Source organism: Myiozetetes cayanensis, unplaced genomic scaffold, assembly GCF_022539395.1.
Source record: "Myiozetetes cayanensis isolate MyiCay16 unplaced genomic scaffold, myiCay2020 scf6-25, whole genome shotgun sequence".
In the NCBI taxonomy this organism is placed as follows: domain Eukaryota; kingdom Metazoa; phylum Chordata; class Aves; order Passeriformes; family Tyrannidae; genus Myiozetetes; species Myiozetetes cayanensis.
The window spans coordinates 37,605,195-37,631,342 of record NW_026087853.1 but is presented as its reverse complement, the minus strand read 5'-3'; the positions used below and the strand labels follow the sequence as shown (position 1 = coordinate 37,631,342).

The following is a 26,148-nucleotide window of genomic DNA, read 5'->3' as shown; positions in this document are numbered from 1 at the left end:
CCTGCAGGTGAGGACTGGAGCAATAACCTCCAGAGGTCCCTCCTGATCATCATACGATCTCTGGCCTCCAGGGATTGCAGCCAAGGCTCCTGGACAAAACCCGAGAAGCTCCAGCTTCTCTTGGGGTTCAAAGGGAAGAAATGAGCCAGAGCCCAAACCCACTGCGGAGGGACACAAACAGGACAGTAGCTCTGTTCCATGAACCATCATATTTAATAGTTGTTGCCACCACAGCAGATCCAGCTGAAGCACAGAGACCGCTTGCTGCAGGGACTGGGAGAGCTCTCCTGCCTCCCTGATGCTTTGCACAGCTCCCTGCAGGTTTTAACCTTTCCCTGCCCAGCTTTGGGCAGGCACCCAGCTCTGTGCAGGGGCTGAGCCCCACTGCCTTAGGGTGCTCCAGTCCCTGCCTCTGTCACCTGCAGGTGGGGGGAGAGGGGAAAAGGGCAGAGAAAGGCTTCCCTCCCGAGGGTATAGTTACTGCAGGGAGGTATGGGGGCAAGTTTCTCTCTCCCCAGGGCATGGATACAAGAAGAGAGGGGACAGAGGCAGGAGAAAGCTGTCTCATCTCATTCTGGCTCTGGCAGAGGAGATACTAGGGCTCCCTCTGCCATCCCTGCCCAGCAGCCGTGTCCCCAGGGCCCGGCAGGGAGGTGATCCCATCTCCCAGCAGGAGCCAAGATGTGGGTCTTGTTTTCTGTAGCTGCTGTGTCATCATACTGCAAGAGATCGACTCTGCCACTGCAATTAAAAGTCACCCCAGATGGATGTGACGGGAAGCTGTGCCATGGTCACAAGGAGGAGATGCTGTCACCCCAGCCTGCAGCTGGAAAGGGCAGGAGCATGCTACTGCCCCCCCCCCAACCGCTCACAAGTAGGGCATCCAGCAAGTGCTTCTCCAATAGAATAAACTAAGAGTATTTTGTACAATAAACACAATTTGTCCAGCCCTCCCCCCTCCCGTCCCCCCAGCCCGAGGAAGGGGAGTCACAAAAAGAGGCGGTGCTCTGTGCCCCGGGGAGCCCTGCCCCGGGCCCGCTCCTCCTCCAGGCTCAAAGCAGCTCTTGTCCATGCACGACACGGGGAAGGGGCGAGACTGCAGCCCTGGCTGTGCAGGAGGTGCCTGTGCCAGCCCCTACTCCAGGTAGATGTCCTCCGTGGGGCATGTGTACTCCACATACTCCTTGTAGAATTGCTGAAAAGCCCTCCTGCAACACAGCACCAGGCAAAGCTGAGCAGCGTCCTCTCCACAAGGCAATTACAGATTCCCACTTCAATCCTCATCCTCACACCCTACCCTGTAGCCAGTTTGACCCTCCAGGCCCCAGTTCCTGTCCCCTCCTGCATTTGCCCCCAGAGCTGCAGGGTCTCCATCCTTGCTCTGATTCCCTGCACAGTGCATGACTTTAAGACATCTGCCTACAAAGCCCTGCACTGGGACTTGTTCCAGTGCTGTCAGGAATATGATGCCCATAGCCCTGTCAGCCCTGGCTCTCACCCCAAGCCTCTCATTCAAAAAAAGAGGCGCCAGCCTGGGGCCAGGTTCAAGCCCCACTCATATAGGGAGATGGTGGAATTCAGCCTGGTTGCCTCGTTCCTCCTGCCTGTTGTGAAATAGCCTTCCCTGCCCAGCCAGGACTCACCCTACAGATTCCGCCAGTGGCTTCGTGGACTCCTCCGAGACGAAGACATGACAGGCAAATCTGTGGTCAGCAGGGTGCTTGGTGATGAACCCAAAATATCTGAGGGCAGAGAGAACAGGTGTGACTGGACCAGCAGATTAGCAGGCACAGGTACCCCAGCATCCCTGAGGTGTACCCACCTTTAAGGCATAGGGGTTTGGAACCTGCAACCAACCCCCTGGTGGCTACCAGCTGCCACAGCCCATGCCCAGAGCTGGGATGTAATGCCCATTCAAAGGTTCTAGGAAACCTCCTCTTTCCTTCCTAGCCCAGTCTTTGCTACTCTCAGTGAGCAGGAAGACAGCAAAGCCTCTGCACCACTGCTTCCTTGCTACTCACTTGTTGTTCTTTGGATGGTACCCACAAAAGGAAATGTTCTTCAGCTGGAAAAAATGGCTACACTTGTTTACCTGGGGGGAAGAAAGAGAAGAACTGTCAAAGTTTCCCTCCTCACGCCCCTACAGAGCAGTTGGTCTCTGGAAACGTTCACTTGGAGACTGAGGAGTGAAATTAATTGGAGCCTGATCCTGGGCTGCTGTCAGCAGCAGTTTCAGGATTGCCCCAAGCACCTGCACAAAGAGCTTTTCCAGGCCTGCTGGCTCCCACCCCAGCTGCCTCTACTGCCAGTAGCTCCTCCAGGGTTTCTCTAGAGGCCCTGGGTTAGACTGTACTCAGGCTAGAGTCAGTGCTGCTGTTCACCAGCATACACGGCCCTTTTTCCTTGCTAAACAGGCTTTCAGAAACACCAGCAGATAGAAGGTGAATGGACAACTTAGAACAGGTAATTAGTTACGACAACTAAACAGGTAATTCAAGCCTGGGTATCCAAGGGGTCCCAACCAGAAACAAAAACTTTTTAATACAAGTTTAAAGCACAACTAAATCGATAGCATCCTCAAGATACAGGCAGGACTTATCTAAAAAGAGGTAGAAACCTCATCCCAGCTCTATCACAGCACTCAGAGACATGAACTACTCCTATCCTACAGCTGTAGGGGAGGTTTCCCAACAGCTTGCTGCAAAGCCCTCACTTGCCTCTGCTCAGCATCTAAACGCGCTTTACTAGGCTACTTATGCAGAATGCTAATCAGCAGCCTGCCCTAGCCAGATAAAGAGATTACAGGGCAGATCTGGAGGACACCACTCAAAATAGTAGCAGAAAGGTTTAAAAGCAGCTGACAGATTACTGGGTACAGCTCAGCTCACAGCATCCCAGCACAGTGACGTGCTTGGCAGCTGCGAGGGCATCAGTTGGCAGTATCGCCCAGAGCTGGGACCTTGTGAGGCATGGGAGACCCTGACGGTGGGCCTAAAACCCTGATGATGCTGTTTCTCACACCCTCACACGTGGCCTGGAGACCCTCAATTTTCATATGCAAACATGACCTATAGCACAGGGGGCACGACCCAGCTCAGAGCAGCAATCAGGGAAGGGATGAGACGAGCAGGGAGTGGGGCACTACCTTGCTGTGCTCCTTGGAGTCGTCAGCTTTCACAGCAATCTTGACCCCACGCACACTGATCTCCAGGACACAACTGGAGGGTGGGTTAAAGTGCACAGTGAGGCGGCGTGTGGTGGCAATCTGAGGAAGACAGAGAGACAAAGCCCTGGGACTTGTGAGCAGTGCTGATGGCTCGCCCCTTCCCTTCCCCACTGAGGCTCTGCCCTGCTGCCACAAGGAGAGGCACTCCTCCTCCCGAGGATGGTGTGGGATACTACCTTCTGCATGGCCGCGCAGAGCACGTCATTGCCCTTGTGATAGGGAACCTGCACCGAGCCAAGGAACTTCACCCGAAACTGGTCCACCCAGTCACTGCTCTTGGCCAGAGCTGGAAGAAAGAGCACATGGCAGGGATCATCTCTAATGACCAGGTGTGTGGGCTGAGCTCCACCTCCCTCTCCATCTTCCAACACCTGCACGTTTCCCTGCCCAGGGAATGCTTCCTGCAACACCAGGTACCAACACCCAGCATCGCAGCAGAAGCTGCCCATCACTCCCTCCTGGGTGCCCAGCTTGGTCCTCCCCTGCCACCCCTGCTCAACACCAACCACTGCTCAGCGGAGAGGACATGAACACAGGATGGGGACATCAGCCGGCTGCATTCAGAGGCTTGGTACCTGTTACATGGTCTGGGTCCTTGGTGACTTCAATAGCGTAGTAGGCGGGAAAAATACCCCGATCACCTGTGCGCATGTTGTAGGCCTCATACCAATAATCTTCCGCCTGCACCTCCACCAGCAAGGGATCATCCACCTCCAGCTCCAGCTCATCCGCATGGCGAGGCACAAACCTGGGTAGAGAGGCACTAGCAGCTGGCCATCGAGCAGCATTGGTGGCCTTCTCAAGGGCACACTGATGGGGCACCCACCACCACGCCAGGCAGGCAGCACCCTCATAAGATGTCATGAGCCACTAGGGCCTGAGATGCTAAATAAAGCATGGGAGCAGCTTCAGGTTCAAAAGGTGGCAGCATCCTGGCACCTAAGGCAAGGGTATTCCCTATTACAACCTCCCATGCTGCTCCCTAGAGGTCTCAAGTGCCCTTGGAGGGCTTGCCCATGCAGTAGCATGGGCAAATGTTGCTCCTTGGCAGGGCATAAACTACAGGCACTGGTTTATTCCCCAGGGCTTCCCACACTGGAAACACTAGGACTTGTGCTGGCTGCACCTTGGTGGGAGAGTAACATCAGCTTTCCCCTGAAAGAGGCTGGGGGCACCATTTGTGCCTGCAAGCTCACCTAAAGACAGCACGGTGAGTCTGCTCCTGCTCCTCCCCGTTGATCATGCAGGAGAACAACCCGAAGGACTCAGCACCTGCAGACGAAGGCAGAGGAGGACATCTCAGCATCGAGGGGCCAGCATCACAGCCAAGGGAAGGACATGGGCCGGGCAGGCTGCTGAGACTCCTAGGGGATGGCTCAGCCAAAGCCACACAATGCCACAGGCGAGGGAGGCATGCCTAGAGCCGCCACATTGGTGCTCATCAGTCCCTGTGGGCGAGATGACCTCCCTGCATCAACCCCAACAGTTGTGACATCTGGTGTCACCTGCTGTGTGGGACCAGCCACACCACGGGAAGCCCTACCTGGCAGGGCATGCCACTAGCCCTGGTGCTCTTCTAGGCTTGGGGAGGAGGGTGGCACACCAGGAGGTTGGTCCCTTCAAGCCACACCAGGAGCCTCCCCCTCAGCCCCTGAAGGCCATACCTTGGGCAAGCCAAATAAGCAGCCTGGAACACCTACCACCACTCCAACCTAAAGCTCACAAGGCTTTTCCAAGCCCCTCTCCCCCTGCCTCTCAGACCACCAGGGACAAAGCCACAAGCTGCAACAAGTAGAGCTGGGGCTCATGTCTGCTGGTGGCTTCCCATCTCGTGAGTGTGCCCTCAGCCTTGTACCAGGGAAGGGTAGGGCTGCCCAGGCAGGCAGCCACCAGCCCATCTCCCCTTGGTGCCCAGAACTCACTGGAGGAGCGTGCCCGTCCACTCATGAAGACATTGAGGAACTTCTTGGAGAAGTGGATGTCCGCCTCGGGGGTGGAGTCCTCAGAGAGGCAGACTGAGTCGCGCTTTAGCGCATCCTCCTCGTATTCCTCGCCGATGGCTGACTCATAGGGTGAGGAGATGCAGTTGTCATAGACTGTGGCTGAGTCACTCTCGTCGCTGTAGCCCGAGTAGCACTGTTTGAGGCTGACCAGCTCCAGCTGCACATTCTCATCCACCACCAGCGTATATTTGACAGAGTCGTAGGAGAGGGCACTGGTGTCCGAACTCACTGAAGCTCTCTGAAGGTTGTGCCCTGGCCGGGAGCCACCACTCCCACCACCACAGGAGGCCCTAGGCAGGTTTGTCTTGTCAGGGGAGGACATGTAGTCCAGCACCTCGTCCTCCTCACTGATGGAGGGGTTAGTTTTCCCTGCCAGGGCTGAATAGCTGGAGGTGTCAATGTCAGAGCTGATGGACATGCGGTTCTCACTGGACTGAGACAGGAATGGCTTGTCAGTGTCCAGGGGGTCCGAGTTCTTCTGCACAGGTGTCAGGTAGATCTCCTCTGTGGCCTCCAGCCTCACATCTGTCTGGTAGCGGATGCGGTCCCGGTGGGCCTCGGGGCCCCTGGTCACCACCACCACGCTGGCGCCGTGTGGTGGGGCCCGGCTGGTGGCCTGGTGCTTCTCGGGCAGCCGGGAGGAGGCAACGCAGGCTGGTGCCATCTGGGTGGCTGCTGTGCGCCGGCATGGGCTCTCCGTGGATGTGCCCCGGTCTTTGGTGGAGGTTGTGCTGTTTTGGTGATTGACCTCATCACTCAGGCAAACGTGGTCGTGGGGAGGGGTCTGCTCACCTGTAGGGAGAGGAGAGTAGCACTGACAGCCCTGCAGAGGGAAGGTATCCAGGGATGCTGCCAAGACTCAAAGAATCGTTCAGGTTGGAAAAGGCCTCTAATTCTTGAGTCCCAACCGTTAACCCAACACTGTCAAGTCCACCACTAAATCATATATCTAAGCATCATATCTGCATGATTTTGAACACTTGCAGGTTCCACTGCTTCCTGGGGAGCCCGTTCCAATGCTTAATTGACCTTTCAGTGAAGAAATTTTTCCTAATCTCTGATCTAAACCTCCCCTGGTGCAATTCGAGGCTGTTTCCTCTTGTCCTATCACTTAGTACTTGGGAGAAGAAACCAGTCCCCCCCTCACTACAACCTTCTTTCAGGGAACTGTAGAAAGCAAGACTCAAGATGGACATGCACCCTGTATCCATGTGGGATGTTTTTTACAACCACCTCCTCCAGCACCACTTGTCTCAGGCTCCTGAGCACCATGAAAGGGTGCAAGGAGCTGACCCTGTCCAACAGCCTGAGAACTCACCCGTTTTCAGAGGGGACGATGACCGGGACACCCGCTCCTGCCAACTGTGCTTTTTCCCCAGAGAGTTGTTATTCAGAGTGTCCTGAGGAGAAGAACAAAGCTGCCTTATAGCCCAAACAATAAACATTGTGTGGCATGGCAGTGGCACCCATCTCCCCCTGGGTCCACAGCACACTGCTCAGCTCCCCTCTCAGCTGGGCATGCTGGGGCACGTGATGCCCACGGAGAACTCCTGCAAGCCCCCACATCTCACCACGCTACTGCTGTGAGAGATCATGTGGTGGCCGAAGCAGGGTGGGCAAGGAGCCAGCTGGGCTGCATTCATCCACCCTGGGGATAGTCGGCTGCAGGAGCCCACAGCTGGACAGTTCAAGGACAAAGAGTTAAGACCCGAGCCTGCCTGGATGTTTTACTCCCATCCTGCCAGCCCTGCTTACGTTTAAACCACCACAACAAAATCCCAAGGGCCAGCCATTGTGCTGATGCCCAGCTGGGAGCCAGCTACTGGATAGACTAATGCCTGCCACTGAAGACATCCATACTGGCTGTATATAGGGGTATACACAGATATGTGTATGCATACAAATGTATATTTGTATTTGTACAAATCTCTACATTCACGCACACACATATATGCAGTTCACTAGCAGACATCAATCCTGATAGCTGAAGAGGAGGGCTGCCTGTAGTCCCCGTGCTTGGGTGAGTTTCTGTAGGTGCTGTGCCCTGCCTGCCTAGCCGTGGGTGGCCAGCCACGCCTGTGCACACCTGTGTGTGCACAAGGGAACACGTGCTCAGCCTCACTGTGAGACCCAGGGACCAAAAGCCACCAAGTCCCCTCTAATAAGGACCCTCCTGCAGATGGGGGACAAGTCTTCCCTGCCCACCTCAAAGGATGTGACATCCCATGTGCTGCAGCCCCAGCCTCCATTCTCTCCTCCATCCCCAAGTTCTCCCTGGTCACACACTCCCAGCCCCTCCTGTGGGGCACTGGGTGTTTCTGCCCCAGCTGCAGCAGCAGCCTTTTCCAGGCTGTTAGTTTTTGCTAAAGCCCTAAGCCCCGCTGGGACTCCCTGGATTTTCTCACAGCCTTATCACCAGCCTGCAGCTGTTACCAGTAGTGCAGGAGCTGCCCCATCCTTTACTTTGTTTCCCCACCAACACGAAGGAAGCCTTTGCCCCAAAATTCCATTATGTCACGCACTGCTGAACCATGTCTGTCAGATCCCTGCCCTCATGTGGGGAGTGGAGAGACCCCCTCCACAGGGCTTCGGTGACCTCCCAGTGTGACGTCCACAAATCCTTCCTGTGCCAAGGTAAATAACAGCACACCCCACTTGCCTTTCCCAGGGACACGATGGGCTGGGATGCAGGCCAGGCAAGCTGTCACAGTGACAGCCTCTGCGTGCAAAGTGCCACGGGGCCAGCACACACAAGCCAGCCTGGCTACCTACACTGGGACAGGAGACAGCAATGCAGATCCTATCAAGCCCACCCATCCCACAGGGCCAGAGCACTCTGGGGTCTGTAATGCCAAGCCAGGGTAGAGAGGCATTCTCAAGGTCTTAGAGGATCAACTTAGCCAGTCACAACAACTGTTTCTTCCCCTTTGGGAAGTTGGGGATATTCCTCTCACCATTTTCAGGCCACCTGTCTGGGCTGATGATCACAGAGAGCCCAGCAACAACTGCAATATCACTAGGCTGGATCCTGGCCCCGCAAGGAGGAGTTGGAGCAGAGGGTGGGATGATGCCCTGCTTTGTGAACACCCTGCCAGACAAAGTGCCTGATGCCCTGAATGGGTGCATGGCTATGGTCCCTCTTCTGACCACCAGCAGGAGGAGGGAGCTGGGCAGGCCAAGAGGGTGCAGAAGGGTCTCACAAAAGTGGAGGCAGATTTCAGGCTGATTGCCAAAGAATGCCCTGCACCCTGTCCTCTCCTTGGGGCACCACATGTGGGCAGGGAAAAACTGCCTCTGGCTAGAGGTAGGCATCCAGAACAGGAACTCCAAGCACCTTACAACCAGCTCCTCACTAGATGCTACCAGCAGCACTGTCCTCCCTGGCCAGCCATGCCCTACTCCTGGGCACCCACCCCTGCTGGCTCCAGGCTCCTGTTGCCAGCTGCAGCAGACTCTCTCCCATTCCCCATGTCCTGAGCTCAGCTGTGCCCATGGCTCTCAGTGAGCCCCACAGCCTCCACCACCCCTTTGCAAAGGGATCATCAATTCCCCCTCCCCAGCCTCCATCTCTGCAACTCACCTACCCCAATCCCTCCTCCCTCCCCACAGGCCCTCTGCCACCCCTGGACACTGTTTGGGACTGACTGAGGGGGCCCTGCTGTTCCCCACCCCTCCAGCTGACTGTGGCTGCCATGAGCCACTTGCTCCTCAGGGCCCCTGCATAGGCTAGGACAAGGCTGCTGCTGTCCCCTTGTCCATTATGCTCACTGGGGCTCCCCCTGCCTCCCCAGCCCTGCTGCCTTTGTCCCCGATGCCAGCTGCCTGTGGGCGCCCATCCTTGGCTCTGTGCCTTCTTCCTCCTCCTCTCACCCGCAGCCTCAGGCAGTGAGCTGGCATCAGCTGCTGGTGCTGGGCTGGTGACACCCAGCTCCGACTACTCCCCATCTGTCACCCACAGGGACACCTGCCTCTCGCTTCATGCTCCTTGGCTGAACGTCACCGCGACGAAAATCCTCCTACTTGGCAGAAGGCAGAGCTGAACGCAGGAGGGTGGCAAAAATAGCCCTGCACGTCGCACACTTTGCGTGGGTTCGTGAAGTCTGCAGGAGGGACAGGGCAAAGGGACTCCGGCCACTGCCCGGCGAGTCAGCACGTGGGGCACCGAAACACTGCCCGCCCCAGGGGTGACAGCAACACCATGGCTGTGGGGGTAGGCAGTCTGGGGTAAAATCATCCAAAATCTCATACAAAATCTGAGCACGAGCGAGACAACAGAAGCCCTTGTCCTCCTGGCCACCATTTTAAGCATTGCTTTTCTGTCTCTCAAATTTTGCACTGGGCGCTGACATTAATGCTTCTTTTGCCAGGCACCGCTGCTCAGGAGAAGAGGCCATCAAGTTCCCATTGTCAGGCTTGGAGCACCCGGTGGCACCATCCTGCCCTGGGGCTGGCGCTGCCCCAACCCCGGCTGCTGGAGCCCAGCCAGCTGCTGGTGCCAGCCCGTGGCGTGGTGCCCCGTCCTGCGATGGCTCATTCACGCGTTCCGTACGCCATGCCCCGTTTGCTCTCCATCCCATCCCGCGGGGGGCCTTCCCAGCTCCTACCCTGTCTCTGCCCCACGGCTCTCTGCTAGGCTACATGGGCTCCGTTGGGGAAACAGCTCAGTCCCGACACGATTCTTTGCCTATTTCCTCTCCATCTCGACAGCAGGGATGGAAAAAGCACCTACCGGGCCCTAAGCCCGCCCAACCGCACCCGCTGAGCGCAGTGCCGGGATGCTCGGCGCTGTGCGGGGGCGGCCCGGCAGGGCGTGATCAGGCTCCCCCGAGCCCATAGACCGCTCCCTCCGGCTCTGCAGCGGGGCCGAACCTGTGCTCTGCCCGGCCCGGGGACGTGGGCGGCGATGAGAAGGGACCCCCGGATTGGGGAGGCGGCCGCTCCGCCAAGCATCGCGGGGACGGGCGGCGGAGCCTCTCCCCGCCACCCCTCCAGCCGAGCCCGGCCGAGCCCCGCCATCCCCTTCCATCCGCCTCTCCCTCCATCCCTACCTCCCTCAGAGACAAAAGACCCCGGCGGACAGCGGGAGCATCCCTCCTACTCCCCGCACTCCTCCACCCCCTCGCCCCACCTTACCTGGCTGCGAGGCACCTGCGGGAAGAGGTTGAGGGTTGTGGGTCGCTTCGGCCTGTAGACATCGGTGGTCCCGGCCGGGGGCTCCTTCGGCAGCGGCTCGGGCGCCGTTTGTTCCTCGGCCGGCGCGTCCCCCGCCGCGTCGATGAGGTCGAGCTGGAGCATCTCGGCTTGCAGCCGGCTGGCCTCGCCGCCGCCCGCCGCCCGGGCCCCGCCGCCCGCCCGGCTCACATGGCCCTGCCGGGATTAGTGCCCGCGATCAGGCCACGGGGCGGGAGGGCCTGGCTGCGGCCGCCGCGCCTCCTGCCGGGGCCGGGAAGGGGGGGCCGGCGCCAGGGCCACCGCATCGGCACCCGCGGCCGCTGCCTTTTAAAGGGGCAGCGATGTTATTCCCGAAGCCGGAGAGCCCCGCGCCCCCTCCCCGCCTCCAGGCGCGGGCAGCACCCTCCCTTAATGATGGGGGCCCCCCGGCACCTCATCCCCGGCTGCTGCCAGTCCGTAGGTACCTTTAGCCGTCACTTAACCACGATGCGCACAAACGTGCACACCCAGGTTTCATTCAACATAACATTTTTTGCAGTGAGAACAACCATTCAACAGAACAACATCCCCAGGGAAGTGGTAGAGTCCCTGTCGCTGGAGGTTTCCAAGACACCATTGGAGAGGGTGCTAGATAGTCTCACCCATGCTCCCTTTCCCAAACGAGGTTCAGTCAGGTGATCTTTTGAGGTCCTTTCAAGCCTGGGCTGCACTATGATTCTCCCGTCCAAGGCAGACTGCGCCCGTTCTTGGTTCCTGTCCTGGAAGCTGGGACTTATACAGGCATGTGATAATTTTTATTGGGGGTTTGGGTCAACCCCTGCCTGGAGCAGGTCACCTGGGGTCTTGCCTATCACACCTGAATATCCTCACAGACAGAGAACGCACCATTGCATCGTGTACTGGTGCCATGTGCTGCACTACTATTACTACCAATACTGCCTTTTCTCTCTGGGGTTGAAATTTTCACTGCACACCTCTGAGAGGATTAGGCTCCTTTTTCCCTGTAATGCTCACCAGACAGCTGGGGCCAGGAATTCCATTCCTCTTGTCTTACCATACAGAACAAACCTTCTCTCACCCGCCCTGCATTACACATATTGGAACCCAAAGCTGTGCAGAAGCGATGCCTGATGAGCGGGCTCTCCAGTCACTTGCCAGTGGTGTCTGTGCTCTGGCTCAGGACAGCTCCACTGTGCCTGCAAGGGCTGTGAGGAGCAGGTGCCCCATTGTGCCACCTGGGCTGGGCCCCTGTGCTGAACCACCACACACCTTGTGGCTGTGTTGCTGGGCAAAGAGGCACCAGTGTCCCCAAGCAGCTGAAGGTGTTTAAAGGTCAGTGGTTTTCTTCCCAATCCACCTTCCTTCCATTAACTGGAGCTTGCACATGCACAAGTTGCTGCAGCCAGCAATAAAGGTGGCGACTTGGCATCAGCAAGTTGAATTCCCTGTGTTATCAGCTGTTTGTGGCAACTGGAAAGCTCATCAGAGGGCAGAGGTGGAGAAGGTTTTTTGCAGCCGATGGTATCCATGTCTCCAGCTGCATGGAGGATGCCACTTGAGCCATGGGAGAAGAAACAACCCCAACAGCTCTGGCTGCCCCTCCAAGAGCTCTTGTTGCTACCAGCTCCTAAATTGTCAGACAAAAGCCAGCACAGGCAGGGCTCTACCTGCTGCCGGCACAGTGTGAACCCTCTCACAAGGGCATTTCACCCCAGTGTCCCTGTTGCAGTCCTGGAGGAACTGGGTGAGAACGTGGAGAAGCACTGCCACCAATACTTGCCCTCTTGAGGCTTTAAATGTTTAAATCCCTTGTTGTGAGAGTTAGCCTCCATAACACAAGTTCTGTGTTTCTGTGGCACCAGCTTTCTGTGAAGAATCACATGGATTTTAACAAGGAAACTGAGGCATGGGAAAAGAACTGGAGGGAAATTCTAACTGAATAGATTATACCTAGACAAGGTAGGTATATTGGAGTCAGCTAGTGATGTTCAACCTAGACTGCTAATGATGCTGCCTCAGTAATCCTGTAGCTGTAGCAATCACTCAGAAAACACACAGAGGATGCAGAAAAGCAAAACAGTACCCATTCTGAAGAAAAGGGCAACCTAGGAGAGATGCAGAACTCCAGGTTCAAAAGCTAGGAGGAAACTGCACCACTGCAGGTACCTGTTAATGGCCTATAGCTCAACAAGTGATTTTGGAACCACACAACAATCCATCACCTTACCATCTCAGTGAACTCTGCAAAGCGAGAGAAGGGACTAGATGTTGGGAAGCCTTTCTATCTGCAAGGACACTGCCCTGCCTTGGAAATCCTCTCAGAACAAGTTAATGTTACCTAAGGTCAGCTTGAGCAGGCTCATGCCTCAGCACAGATGTATATCAGTGAAGTGTTTTCCCAAAGTCCCTTCAGCCTATGGGAGAGATTAAGGAGTGTGGGAGAGCAGTACCAATGCCCAAATCTTGCAGCAGGATGAAGACAAGATGCACACCTGGACACCAGTGCAGTCATAGGGATGCTCACGCTTCCTTACAGACCCATCCCTGGGACAGATGTGATGCTGGTGTGCTCCTGCTGATGCTACCTCCTAACTGCATGGTGCCGTCTAGCCAGGAGAATCACCTGCACGGGAGCTGCTGCCAACCCTGGGAAGCTGCTTGCTTCCCTAGGAATGAAAGTCTCTTGCAAGAGGAGTGGGGTGATACACAAGATGTTGCTTGAGTGATCAAAGGCTCTTCCCTGCTCCTCCACTCCTGCAGCCTTAGCTGTCAGAGGAGGAGTGACAAAACCTTCAGCTGGAAAAAGCATTTTGTGAGCATGAGGAAGTGAAGGTGACTTGCTGGGCAGAGGGGACAACTGTGCCCCCTCTCCCTACCACCACCTGTGACTGCTTAGCTCCAGCTTCAAAGTGCCAGGAGAAACCTCTCTGCCCCCAGCCTGGCACAGCCACAGCTGGCCATGGATCACAGGGGCAGTTTCACGGGACAGCCTCTGAAAAGCTGCCTGGAGTAAGCAGCCGCCTTGCTGCTGCATCCTTTACTCCCAGCCCATGCGTCTGGCTCCCCGCCGGTCCCCAGATCAGCAGGTTGCAGGCTCATGGCAGCTGCTTCCCCCTCTGCAGTGGGTCCCGCTGGCCTGCCAGGAACGGCTGCTGTTAGTGGCACAGTTGGATCAGCGATGCTGAACATCAAGAGAAAGCCCCCGGCATTGCCAGCAGTCTTATTATGCTGAAAAAACAGAATGTTTTGGGTTTTATCTCCACATAACTGTATGAAGATACATGGCTGGTTCAAGCCTTTTCATGCAGACCATGAAGGCTCCGCACAGCCCTGTATCATCTCTTTTCCCTTTCAGCACTTGTTCTCATGCTCTCAGGTATTTCCAAGAAAGGTGTTTCTTAATTTTTTTTTTTTTTTTGTTAGTTGGTTGGGTTTTTTTAATTCCTTCATTAACCATTTTCCACAGTTCCTGGAATACAGACAAGGCACCAAACTTTTATTAACCTCTGCCTGCCTGTTTGCTGGGATCCATCTTGGTGAAGCCAGGGTTTGTCACCCTGGATTTCCAAGCCACCAAAACGAGGCCAAACTCCAAGCAAAGGTCTGGTGCTTTTGCTGCAACATCCCTCTCGACACACCCTACTGCTGCCATTGGCAAGGGGGAGGTGGTATCCCTCATCCTAGAGGTCCCTGCTCCTGCCCAGCTGGCCTCCTGTCCTGGCATTCAACAGCCCCAAAGGCAGCTCTGTTCCTCCAAAAAGCTCTCTCCTCAGTCTTGCTTCACTTTTCATATTCACCTAGGACTTCTTGTTGAAATTAAGGCTCTTTTCAGCCGTACTTGGGATTATTCCTCATTCTTAGTACGTGATCTCTTGTCCATGAGGTGTGGTCCTCATCAGTGGGTAGTTCCCTTTTGCACAAATACCAGTCTACGCCTCCTTGCAGTTTCTGTGTGTCTAAGACTATTTCTGAAGAGATGCTAAAATAGCCCACAATGAAGTCATCTTTGTTATTCTGGGACCAGAAAAAAAAAAACAACCCCACTTCTGTTTGGGTGTAGCCTTCTGTACCACCTGCCTGTTCCTGATACAGGGTTTTGCCATCAAACATCTCTGCCCAGACCGCCCACCTCACCAGGGTCACTGATTGTCCCCCAGTCACCTTTGCAGCCCTTGGGCAGGGTTTGTCTCCTCACTCCTTCCCAGTTCTTTCCTACTTGCCATTGGGTTAATATGCCTGCCCATCTCTCCAGAGACTCACTGTTGGGTCGAGAAGTTAGGAGTGGCTGGATGTCTCCAGCCCCATGGGCTCCCTGTGCTCCCCAGAGCCTGTTTCCCCCTTCCCTGTTGCTCTCTGCTCTGGTGTGATCCAGTGAGCCAGCAGCTTGCTTTCACCCCACATCACTTGTTCCATTGCCAGGCTTTCACCAGCTGCCTGGCAGTGCAGGAGTGACCAAGGCCAGCCCTCCATCCTAAGTACCAGTGGTGCTCTGTGGCACCGGGAGCTCACCACAGGCAGGGCATCAGCATGGCAGCCCTCAAGCCCTGGTCCCAGCACTGGGCTGACTTTCCAAGCCAGCCATCCCCATTCCCACGTGATGCAATTAGCTGGCTGATGTCAGCCGCGGGTCATTACTGATTTGCCTGCTCCCGCACCGCATGCAGACCCGGCCAAGCTGCTCCCTCTGGGCCTGATGCTTTCATCAGGCAGATCCTGCAACCCTGTCGCCCCAAGGTCTCTCTGGATGACAATCAGGTTGGAAAGCTCCCTGGCTCTCGCCTTCAACATTTAGGATTGAAAAGCCCGTCTCACTGCCATTGTTGTCACCACTTTCGGTTCTGCTCCTTGGGCAATCCTCCATGTCCCATATAAACCATTTGGACATATTTTTAGCAGGCATTTTTTCTGAGCATGGTAAGCTTCTTCCTTTCCTGTGTGTATGAATAACTCATTGCTTCCCCTAGAGCAGCCTCACATCCCCCTCCCACCCCAGCAGACTCTCAGTGCACTCGGACATTTGCACAAAGCAGCTCTGAGCTGTCCCCAGGGAAGGCATGGGGCTTGCTGCCAGAGCCCAGGCAAACCCTCTACTGAGGGCCAGGTCTCTGCATCGCAGCACAGGATTGCAGAAACCCCTCAGTAAACTGTTTTAAATAGGTGAAACAGACTATTTTTCCTCCACTCAGGGAAGAGTAGCAGCAGTTGAGTGGCAAGTTCCCCCCGCCCCTTACCTTCCCTGCCAAACTTCAGCCAAGGGCTATCAGTCTGTAGAGAAATAAAAACTCCTGCACTGAGTCCAGTGGTGCTATCAGCAGCGGGGAACTGGAATGGGTAATGGGAAGTGCCCAGCAACACAAGCACAGCCTCTGCCTACCTCACCTATTGCAGGCAGGAGGATCTTACACCTGGCTCTTGATGTGGCCATGTCCTCATGGACACCCAGCACTGGGTTTGCCTTTGGCTTTGCCTCCAGCATTATCCCTCCTTCCTTCAGCATGCACAGCCCATGAGCCCAGGGAAGCCTGGCCATAACGTCGTGGAGCAGGAGGGTGCAACCGGAGCAGAGATGTGGAGGAGCAGCCTCATCTCTGGGAGCAGCCAAGTTTCTGATGGGAAGGTAACAAATTAGGCCAGGGAACACAGCAGGAAACCTTCACCTCCCAGGGATGAAATCTGCCTGTACCATCCTGCCTTGCAATGAGGGATTCCCAACAACAAATTTGCTTTCTAATTTTAAATCTGTGACAAATTGCTCTGCCTTTCCCCTCCTCACTGGGTCTTTATTACAATGCAGAGGAAGCATTTCCTCTGAAGGACAGAATGATTCTCAAACCATTTGGTTGTTCCTTCAGCATTTGCATCCGTTAGCATGAAACACATTGACAAAATGCAGAGTCTCTGTGTTAAGAGGCATAAGTTGTTAGCTTAAATAAGTAAGTTTTAAGTAGAATGAGTTAGAATGGGTTACACAGAGTTATAACACTGTGATTTAGTATGTTTGGTCAGCTTGCTTAACATCAGTAGCTGAATCTGCTGAAGCCCTGAGACATAAGCTGTGAGCTTTTACCTAGAGATGTTTTTGGCTGGAATCAAGTTAATTCTCTTCATAATTTTCCTAGTAGCTGCTACAGTGCTGTGTTTTGTCTTTAGTATGAGAAGAGTATTGATAACACACTGATGCTGTGATTGTTGCTGAGTAATGTTTATCCTAAGTATAGGGCTTTTTTTAGTTCCCCATGCTCTTCCAGTGAGCAGGTGCACCAGAAGTGCAAACCAGAAGACAAGGAGACTCCAGCTGTCAGCAGAAGCTGCGACTCCACAAGATAAGAACTGTAAATGGCCTGCCTGCACAGACACAAAGAAAGAACCTAGTAAGATGTTAGAAGACCCCACACAAAAAAATCACCATTGGACCAAGAGGGACGTGGAGAGCACATGAGGGGTGGGTGCATGAGTCGTAAGGGTATATTTGCCTGGAAATTTCTTTGTTCAGTGTCTCTCTCCAGAGACACACAGCTCAAGCTGACCTGCTGCTGTACCACTAAATTATTTATTTTTATAAAACCAGTGCCTGGGACTCTGCTATGGGAAACCTAGGGTTGCATCTGAAGGAGCAGAAATCGGCCTGAGAGTAAGTATGTGGTGAGTGAGGGGTTGACAGTGGCACCTGTCAGCGCACTGGAGCTGCCCACTGTGAAGGGTCCTGGTCCCAGCAGTTAATAGTTTCAGGTGGTGTGTGTGATTCCTTGAATGGTGTGAAAATATTCAGGCAACGGCTTTTCCTTTGACATACTGCATATTTCCAAAACCAATGTAATTACCAGTTTATCTCCATGTTTCTGCCCCTATGGCCTTCTAGGGAAGTTCAAGTAGTGGTGTGAACCCCATCAGGCTAGGGTGCTTTTAGGGTGGATGGGAGACCCACTTGCAGCATCTGCATGGGCTTTACAGCTGCTATCTTTATTCCACCTGCTGCTTGCTGGAGTCAGAGCCACCTCCCTCATCCCTGTTTCATTAGCTTCCAGATCTTCTTCCTCTTGAAGACCTGGGAATAGCTCTAGCTAAAGGCAGCTGGCAAGCCAGAAAGAAGCTCACCCTGAGTGAGCATGGGACAGTTCTCACCATGCCAGCTCAGCTGCATCTCCAGGTCCAGGGATGCATGTGGGGACAGGAGGCACAGCCGTGCGGAACCCTCGGTGCCACCTTGCACGTCCTTGATTCCCGGGGATGCTCATCGGGTACCAGATGCTCACTGGTCATTCCTCTCAAATGGGGAACATGTCCCCAGTTGCACCCAAATACTTAGGCTCGTCCCTGAGGAACAAACTCAAACCCTTCCAGCACAATGGGAACCAAAAGGCACCAGCTTTGAGTTGCCTTTTTGTCCCTTGAGTTTGGCCGGCTCAGAAAGGGTCTGTGCTGTGCTGCAGTGAGGAGAGGGTACTGCTGAGCAGAGGGGATTGGGATCATGGAAATGGACACCATAAAGAAGCATTGCTGGCCCAGGGACCTGGTGGTCCTGCATGAGGCTGATGGTCCTGTCAACCCCACTGGCATATTCTGCCCATACTCCTCCCTCTCCCCATCCCCGTCACACTTACCCGGGTGGCCAGGCTCTCCTTGCAGTGCAGGCTGATTCCACACTCGTCAGTGATCTCAGAGAGGTCTTCATCCTCAAACTCCTCGAGACTGATGTCGTGGGTGAGCCTGGAGGGAGTGGAGATGGCACAGTCACCCACTGTGGTGGGGCAGGAGGGTGCAGGGCACTATGCTGCCTTTGGGCTGGGAGAAATGCTGCCACACCAGGAGAGGCTCTCCCAGTCTCTACTGGGAAGAAAGACTGGGAAGGTGGCTCCTTCCAGAGGGGGTAGGTCCATCCGCATCGAGTGGCTGGGCTTGGCATGTTCCATGGCTGTGGGGAGGCAGGAAGAATGTGCCCCAAACCAGTCCCTGCGTGACCAAAGATAGCAGGGACTTGCAGGGAGAGCACGGGACAGACAGCACAGCCAGCCCTATCCTAGGAGGTTCATTCTGCTCCCACTGTCCCAGGGAGCCCCTGGGATTGTCCTAGCTGGGCACAGACACCCAACAGGGGAAAGGCCAGGGCTACAGCGAGTGGAAGGGCTGGGAGTGCTGACAAGATGAACCTGCTGGGACAAGTGCCCACATCAAGACCCACAGAACTTGTAAGCATTGCAAACCTCTCAGCTGTGGCACGACCAGCCCCTGAGCTGCAGCTGGGAGGGATGTCCCTGCACAGGTGCCTGCAGTAAGAGAGGGCAGCAATTTCCCTCTGCACCAAAGTCACTCCCTGGGGTGATTACGGGCATCCCTGTGAACACACTGGTGCTGCTGAGCTGACCTTCATGGCTTCAGGTGTTCCTTAGGGCTGCCAGCCCCACAGGCTCTGTACATCCCTTCAAAACATTTACAGAGATATCCTTTTATAGGCTGAAAACATGTTGACCAACCCCAGGAGGATGGTGAGGTGCTCCTGGCTTCTTTGCATTAAAACATTTCAACATGGTACCTCAATGCTCCTCTCACTTATTCATTAGCACAGGGGTAAATAAAAGAGCCCAGCTCAAAGGTCCTTGGTCAACCAACTCAGCCCCTTGAGTTTTGTCTGAAGTGGCCATAGGGACTACTTTGCTTGCCACCATTTCTGTTTGCTTGCCATCATTTCCATTGCTCCCAGCTTCTCTGGCTGAGAGATACTTGGGTGAAAGGGCTATGCCAAGTCCATCATTCCTCTCTAGCTTAGCCCTCAGCAGCAAGAAAGGAAGGAGAAGGGTATTTTGTGACCTGCAGAGCTCCCACCCTCACTCTAAGTATTGCTTGCACACCTTGGGGGTCCCCCCTGCAGTGGCACCAAGCCAGCATCAAGGAGAGGTAACACCTCCCTTGGGCCAGAAACCTGGAGAGGGAAAAGAGCAGCCAGAAACCTGGAGAGGGAAAAGAGCAGGAGAAGCCTGTGGAGGAAGCAGAATTTTCCCTCTGTTTTTGAGGACCCCACCAGTAGTGGTCTCCGGAGCTGAAGACAGCTGGGAACAACTATGTCCATGGAGGCACCCCCTGCAAGACGCATCAGAAACGCAAGGACACAGCTTTCAGCACAGGGTCGGGTAACTGGAACCCCCCTCACCCATGTCCTCCCGCTGCCCATGGGAGGGAAGGACCATGGAACAGGAGGCTCATGACGAGCCTTCAAAGCACAAATTGATTTCTTCTCTGGTTACTCAGGTCACCAGGGTGGGACATCATCCACTGCTAATGCTCGGGGCCTCCACCCACCATGGTGTGGGAGCACAGTGGGCACTGCAGGGTCCCAATAAGAGTCACAGCATTGCCAAGGCACTGGCAGGGGCTCCCTAGCTCTGCAGGAGCAGCATGAGGGGCTGGCAGTGCCTCCCACTCCGCAATGGAGACAGACAGCCCTGTCCATGCTCTCAGGGATGGGGAGACGCTGCACAGGTCCCCAGCACTGGCCCTGCCTGCCGATGCTGAGATGCAGGAGGATGTGGCCAGATACCTTTGCCCATCTGGTGCCTGGCTGCCACACAGCTCCCTGCCCAGCCAGGAAAACTTTGGGCTAGACTGGATGCCAAGTTTGCTCCTGTCCTGTGGCCATCGCTCACAGAGAAGCATGATGTGCCAGGAGCAAGGGGCTGCCCCTCACCCCCTCCATGCACACGGGACAGATCCCCCCTCCCTTAGGCCCAGCCAGTCCCCTACCATTTCTCCCACTGATCTTCCAGCCAGCTCTCCTCCTCGGTGCTTGACTCCATTTTCAAGGGCAGCTGCATTGAGGAGGACCCCCCCTTCACTGGAGGACACACTCGCACCCCGAAAAAAAACCCCAGGCCTGCTATGAGGAGGAGTGAAGGAGATGAGAGCTGAGCCCTGGGTGCCCAGTGCCTCTCTGCCTGCCCCGTCGCAGTCTGTGGCTGCCAGCGCTGCTCTGTAAGCTCACTGCGCAACCTGGGGAAGCTCATTAAAAATAGATGGAATCAGCTGTCCTGGAGGGGGAAAAAAAAAAAAATAACCTCCCCAGCTGAGCCAGCGCCAAGTCCCTGCACTCTGCTGGGGATGCTGACTGCCTCTGCCTGCCAGCCAGCCAGCCTGGCTCCTGCTCCTGCACCCGCTCCCCAGCATCCACAATGGGCACAGGGGATCTGCTTACCCTGTCACAGACACCCGCACCACCCACCTCCTCCTGCCCTTGCAGCATTGCTGCCCCACCCAGCAACTGGAGACAGGAGTGTTTATCCAGCTTCTCAACAGGTAGAGTGAGGCTACTCACGGATGCAAAGGCCAGAGCATTTCCAGCACAGTGGGACCAGCATCATGGCCAGCTGCACTTCCAAGCTGAGGGAAGCAAGAGGAGAACCTTTGCCGAGGGGCAAACCCAGCCACCACAGAGCAGCGCTGACAGCACTGCCCCTCCCCTTTCTGCACCTACCTAACCCCCAGACCTACTCCTGCCTAGGCAGAACCATCCCTGAGCCTCCCCAACCTATGCTGAGAGCCAGTGAAATACCTGGTGAGCTGCTCTGCCAGCTCCCACCCCTCTTCCACTGCTGAAGGATATAGGGGTTGTAAGTCTGTAAGACCCTTCCAGAAGAGTTATGACTACAAGATGAGGGTTTATTCCACTTAAGAAGGCTTTCCCGCCTAGAAAGAGGCCTCTTTCCCAGAAAAAGTTTTAGATGTTTTCTTCTCCTGCATTCCAGAGGAGCTCACTCCCCAGGTAGAAGAGAAGTTCTTGCAGACATGTCTGAAGGCCCCACAGCATGGGGGCCAGGGAGGATAAAAGCCAAAGAAGGAGAGCGGGCATGTTTTTCTTAGGCCCGGTGCAGTTTGTACTGAGATATTAAGTGTTCTAGACTTTTGGAAATAAATTGTCTTAAGTCCTTCCACTGCCTGGTATTTTGGGGGTACATGCATGTATTTCACCCTTACAGGGGTCTTTCACAGTAGAGGCTGTCAAGTGTTGCTGCCAACCTGTTGGCACAGTGGCCTCAGATAATTTTCCATCACCCCCACACCTCTCAGACCCACTTGCTGCCCAGCAGCATGTTGCAACCATGAACCTTTTGGAGAGCTGTTCATTCCTTGCCCCATCAAGATGGAACCACAGCTCTAGGAAAGGCACCCACTGTGATTTCAAGATTCAGACAGGGCACACCCTCCCCACCAGCTGCACATCCCCCCTCTGACACATAGCGGGGAGGCACCCCACTGCCACCCATCACAGCACTGCTCTCCTGCCTCTCACCACCACCCACTCCAGAAGTGATGGGTGCATCTCCGACCAGCTGCCTGGGACCTGGCTTCGCTCCTGGCCAGGTTAAGGGGGGTGATGTCCACAGGAGCCCAGCTCACAGGGTGGCCTGGAGTGCTCTGCTGAGCTAACCTGTTGCTAGCTCTTTCCCCACCACTGCCATGCTACTGGTGAATATCACTCCTGATACTGTGTTCATTGTCTCCCAGCCCCAGAGGAACAGTACCCATGACTCCATCTTCCCTATCAGCTTTGCCTGGAGGCACCTCATCTGCTTGAAACCTCATCCCTTAATGCAATGAACAAAGAAATCTCTTATCTCTGTATTACTTTCGCCCCTTGCTCCTCTCACATGGATGCTTCAGGACTTCCTAGGAGATACAAGGAAGGCTCTCCGTTACCAGCCCCTCCTCCCTGTGCTGGAAACACCCCTGCCTTTCCCTCTTGCTTCTCAAAGAGGCTAAAAATACCAGCAAAATGAAATAGCTCTGACTCCTCAGCTCCATCACTGGTAGTAAAATTCTGAGCAAGACCTACATGCGCATTTTGGCCAACTTCACCTGTGGCCACGGAATCACAGGTACATGAAGGTTGTCCCCATCTATGGGAGTGGGAGAGCCTTGTCCCTGCAGAGGTTATGGGTGCATTCCTGAAGGATGTGCAGAGAGGATGGAGCCCTGCTGTATGCATGAGAACCGGTAAACTCAGGGTACCTGGGAACTGTGAGTGAGCGTGCACACATGGGTGCACGAGCAGAGGCAAGTGTTACCTGCCTGTGGCAGGAGCAGCTTGATCACAGTGCTAATAACAGCCTTATAATCAAGCCTCGCTGCTGTGCCTCCCTTGACTCCATCCCCTGACAGGGAAAAGAGGACTGAGAATATTGCCTTCCCACCCCACTGTTGCTGCATAGGATTCCTCGCACAGGGATTTGGCCAGGGCAACATGATACGATGGAACTGGGGGCTCCAAAAAGCCTGGCTGCCTGCACTGTGCTCTGATAGTCTGCTGTCAGGCAGTGCTGTGTGGAAGTCCTATAACCAGCACCAGTGGGAAAAATTGTACTATCCTACTTTTGGTTGGCCCCGGGTTTTTTCTTCCATCACAAGAACTACAGGGACTCTTATTCAAACCAAGGAGAGGCACCTCTCTCTCTCCATCAGGGGAAGGAAGCCCTTTTGTCCCCTCACAAGAAGAGAGGTAGGCCCCTTCTGATGCCCAGCTCATTCATTGCCTCCAAACAGGCTCTTCTGACAGCTCCAGATGACCACGTCTGACACATAAAACAAACCATAGTGCTAGGATTGATTTTTGCTTCAGCCTAAAGGTGCTTCTTTGAAATTCCTGAGGAGATGAACTTCCCCTGGAGATCTCCCTTCCCAAAGGGCTATGATTTCCCACGGGGCTCCCTGAGGAGTGGGGTAATTCCCACTCTCTCCTGACTTATGCAAATAACTCCCCAAGGGCTTCCTTCCCCAGGAGCCTTCTTATCCAGCAGCTAGGTGGATGCCCTTTGCTTTTATTAGGGAAACCTAAAGGAGACAGAGGAGATCAGTCCCTGACCCTTCCAGCTATATCAGAGCCACACTCTTGGAGGCAGTGGGGCAGGCAGCATCGTGAACATTGCTGCACCCCACTTATGCAAGTCCTCCCTACCCCTCTTATGCTGGGTAGAGGGACCCCCAATCCCAGAGAGCCCCCAAAGCCCCTCACAGGATAGCCTGGCCCAAAGCACTGCAAAGCTTCACGGCAGGGCGAGGAGCTGCAAACCTTTGTGTGTTCTAGAGAAACTCCAATGAACCCAACCCCCACTGCAAGGCTTTGTGAGGCTTAAAGACAAGGAGGCTGGATAAGAATAACTTTTTTTTGCAGTCTTCTAAAATGCTGTCGTTCTTGTCTCAATGAGTGGCCCCCTCTGGAGGTCCTCCTGGCTAAAGGAGGGTTCAGCTCACTATCCTCCTCCCAACTCTTCTCAGATAACATCCCTGGCATTGAAGACCTGCCAGACCACCATGCCTGTCCTCTTCAGAGCTTCAGACCATCAGGCTGCTTGCTGGCCAGCATCAAGGCCTCTCTCAGTTCAAGCCAACCGATCACCTAATGTTTGTGCCAGTATGTCGTCACTCAGGGAGCTGAGAGAGCAGGTGCAGGTACCACAGGGCAGAAATCTGAAACACCTTGTCCTGCAGGCAGCAAGCAGGGGCAGAGGGCAGGGCTCACTCAGGACCTCACTGCCACCCAAAGTCTGGGCCTTCACCCTGAATCGCACTCGTTGTTTCTGGGTCCAGCTCATCTGGGGGGATGCAGCCCCTCTCTGAGCCCTGCTGCAGGGATGCAGGACCTGGGACAGGCACAACCCAAGCTGTGACCTGTAAATGTTGCTTGTAAATGTTTCACTAGCATGGCTCCCTTCTCACACGACGCTCCCTGCCACAACATCGCCTCTAATCTGCCAGCCCCTGCCCCAGGCTCAGAGACATCACCGCATATTCTTCCACTTCAGGTCTCACACCCCGAGCTCCATGCCCAGAGAAGGTTTTGCAGTCCTGCTTTGATTCCCCAGTTTTCCACCCAGCCACACAGCCTCCTTCATGGAGGTCAGTTCTTCCCTAGGGCAGGCTGACAGCACACTGGGCTCCTTTTTCAAAGGTCTGAGGCACAGCAAGAAGCAGCACCTTGTTCTCCCTCCCAGGGCATCGCTGGTTGCTGTGGAGCGGGAGGGTGCCCAGGGGACAGCCAGTACATCCAGGACAGTGCCAGGTGGTAGGCCCAGCATTGCTCGGCAGCTCAGCCTCCAGCCCCCAGCTCAGTGGCCAAGCCCCTTCTCCATGGTGGATGTTTCCAGAGGCAGCATTTAATCGCTGGGTTTGCAGGGTATACCAGCCATATTGCAACAGCTCTCGCAGGCACCACTGTAATACGAGGCAGCTGCCAAAGCCCCGGAGCCACTGGTAAAGGGGGTCTGGGAGCAGAGCCCTGCAAGGGTGAATTGCCTGAACACCACCATAGCTTGTCTGCACCTGCCTGCTTCCTCACATGGACCCGTGGGGCCCCCAGCCTCAGGGGCTGGGCCTGCCAGAGGTAGGCATGAGCTTAGCTGTGGCCCCAAGTGTGGACCAGCCTCTCCTTTCCTCCCCAGAATCTCAGCACACAAAGCAGGAGGTACCAGTCCCCCCTTCTCAGCCGGCTCCCCGACAGCTCGCCCACAGCACCCCTGGGTGGCAGAGGCAAGCAGAGAGCCATGGATGACGATGGCAGGGCCGTGAGGAGCCGTGAGCCTCCCCCGATGGCAAGTGAACAACGCAGGGCACTGCACCTGCAGGCAGGGGCAGAGTTCCCTCACCCACCCAGCACATCCCTGCTCCTGAGCTGCCCTCAGGAGGCATCAGAGGCTCCAAAGCCCCCAGCCATCTCTGACCTGGCTCATGCCATCAGAAGTCCCCGTGACAAGCCGCGTTGGGTTTCAGAGGAGACACAGCCCTCTGCATCCCAAATCGATGGGAACACTTGGTATTGCTAAGAGAATCAATTCTGGCACTCTCCCACCGTCTCACTTGGGATTCCTGTTTCCCAGGTGTGGGAAGGAAGCAGGAGCATCTGGGATTTCCAGGAAAGGGCTAGAAAAAGGCTATCCCGGGGGTGGGGAGAGAGATGAAGAGGTGTTTGAAGAGGAGATAAGACAGGTAAGGGGGGCGGGGGTGGAGTGTGGAAGGGAACACGAGGCCAAGCAGGGGGCTGGGGAGCTGCAGTGGTGCATGTATGGGGTGAAGGCCAACATGGCTTGGGTGGGTGGGCTAAGCAGCCATGGGGGTGTTGGGTGATGTCTGCAGTGGGGATTCAGCGGTGGTTGGGGTGGGGAGAAGAAGGAATGGTTGGGGTGGGGGTCGAGGGGATGCGCGGGGAGGGGTAAAAGAGCTGGAAGAGGCGGGGGCCTGGCGCGGCGATGCGGGCGGGGGGGCTGCAGCAGATGGAGAGCGCTGCCCCGGGCAGGGGGCAGGGGCAGCCCGCGGGGGTCTGGGGTGGGGAGGGCGGCCGGTACCTGAAATTGGGGGGCGAGGCGAGGTGCAGCCCCAGGAAGGGGGAGGAGGCGGGCGGGGATGCAGCTCCTTTCTCTCGCTCCGCCATTCTGTGTCTCTCTCCATGCAGGCGGAGGGCGGGCAGGAGGGAGGGAGGCAGGGAAGGAGGCAGGGAAGGAGGGATGGAGGGAGGGGGATGCTGGTGGTGCCGGTGGGGAGGGACATACCTGCCGCCGGGGCGGAGGGAGCGGGGGGCGCGGCCCGGGGGCTCCATCCTGCGGCCCCCGGCGGCAGCTGCAGGACAGATGCGGCACAGCTGGACGCGACACCTCGGACCCCCACCCGAGCCGCTCCGCCCGGGCCTTTGGAAACATCGACCCCGGTGGGGCAGATGTGCCCACAGCTGGACAGGCTCCCCAAGATGTGCCCGCAGCTGGAAGCAGCGCC

General features: G+C 55.7%; 1 protein-coding gene across 2 annotated transcripts; it reads right to left on the bottom strand.

Moving 5' to 3' along the window:
- Positions 1-190: 190 nt before the first annotated feature.
- MAPK8IP1 (mitogen-activated protein kinase 8 interacting protein 1) lies at positions 191-25,867 on the bottom strand. 2 transcript variants are annotated; one of them, XM_050336574.1, is made up of 12 exons: positions 25,725-25,867; positions 18,003-18,108; positions 10,363-10,596; positions 6,548-6,629; positions 5,149-6,021; positions 4,423-4,498; positions 3,802-3,974; positions 3,403-3,512; positions 3,146-3,265; positions 2,022-2,092; positions 1,644-1,742; positions 191-1,208 (listed from the first exon to the last, which is right to left on the bottom strand). In XM_050336574.1, exons 1-12 carry the CDS (start codon positions 25,808-25,810, stop codon positions 1,136-1,138), a joined length of 2,103 nt encoding a protein of 700 aa, XP_050192531.1. In that variant the 5' UTR covers positions 25,811-25,867; the 3' UTR covers positions 191-1,135. The 2 variants fall into 2 exon arrangements, with proteins under 2 accessions (XP_050192531.1, XP_050192532.1); XM_050336575.1 differs by lacking the exon at positions 25,725-25,867 and adding an exon at positions 20,137-20,222.
- Positions 25,868-26,148: the final 281 nt, after the last annotated feature.

What these genes read in the sequence shown, in the direction of transcription:
- MAPK8IP1 (XM_050336574.1), bottom strand. Translation starts at nt 25,810, where the DNA reads ATGGCGGAGCGAGAGAAAGGAGCTGCATCCCCGCCCGCCTCCTCCCCC. An exon ending in ATCGTCCCCTCTGAAAACGG is followed by an intron (nt 6,022 to 6,547) that starts GTGAGTTCTCAG and finishes CTCTCCCTACAG; the next exon opens with GTGAGCAGACCCCTCCCCAC. An exon ending in TCTGCGCGGCCATGCAGAAG is followed by an intron (nt 3,266 to 3,402) that starts GTAGTATCCCAC and finishes TGTCTTCCTCAG; the next exon opens with ATTGCCACCACACGCCGCCT.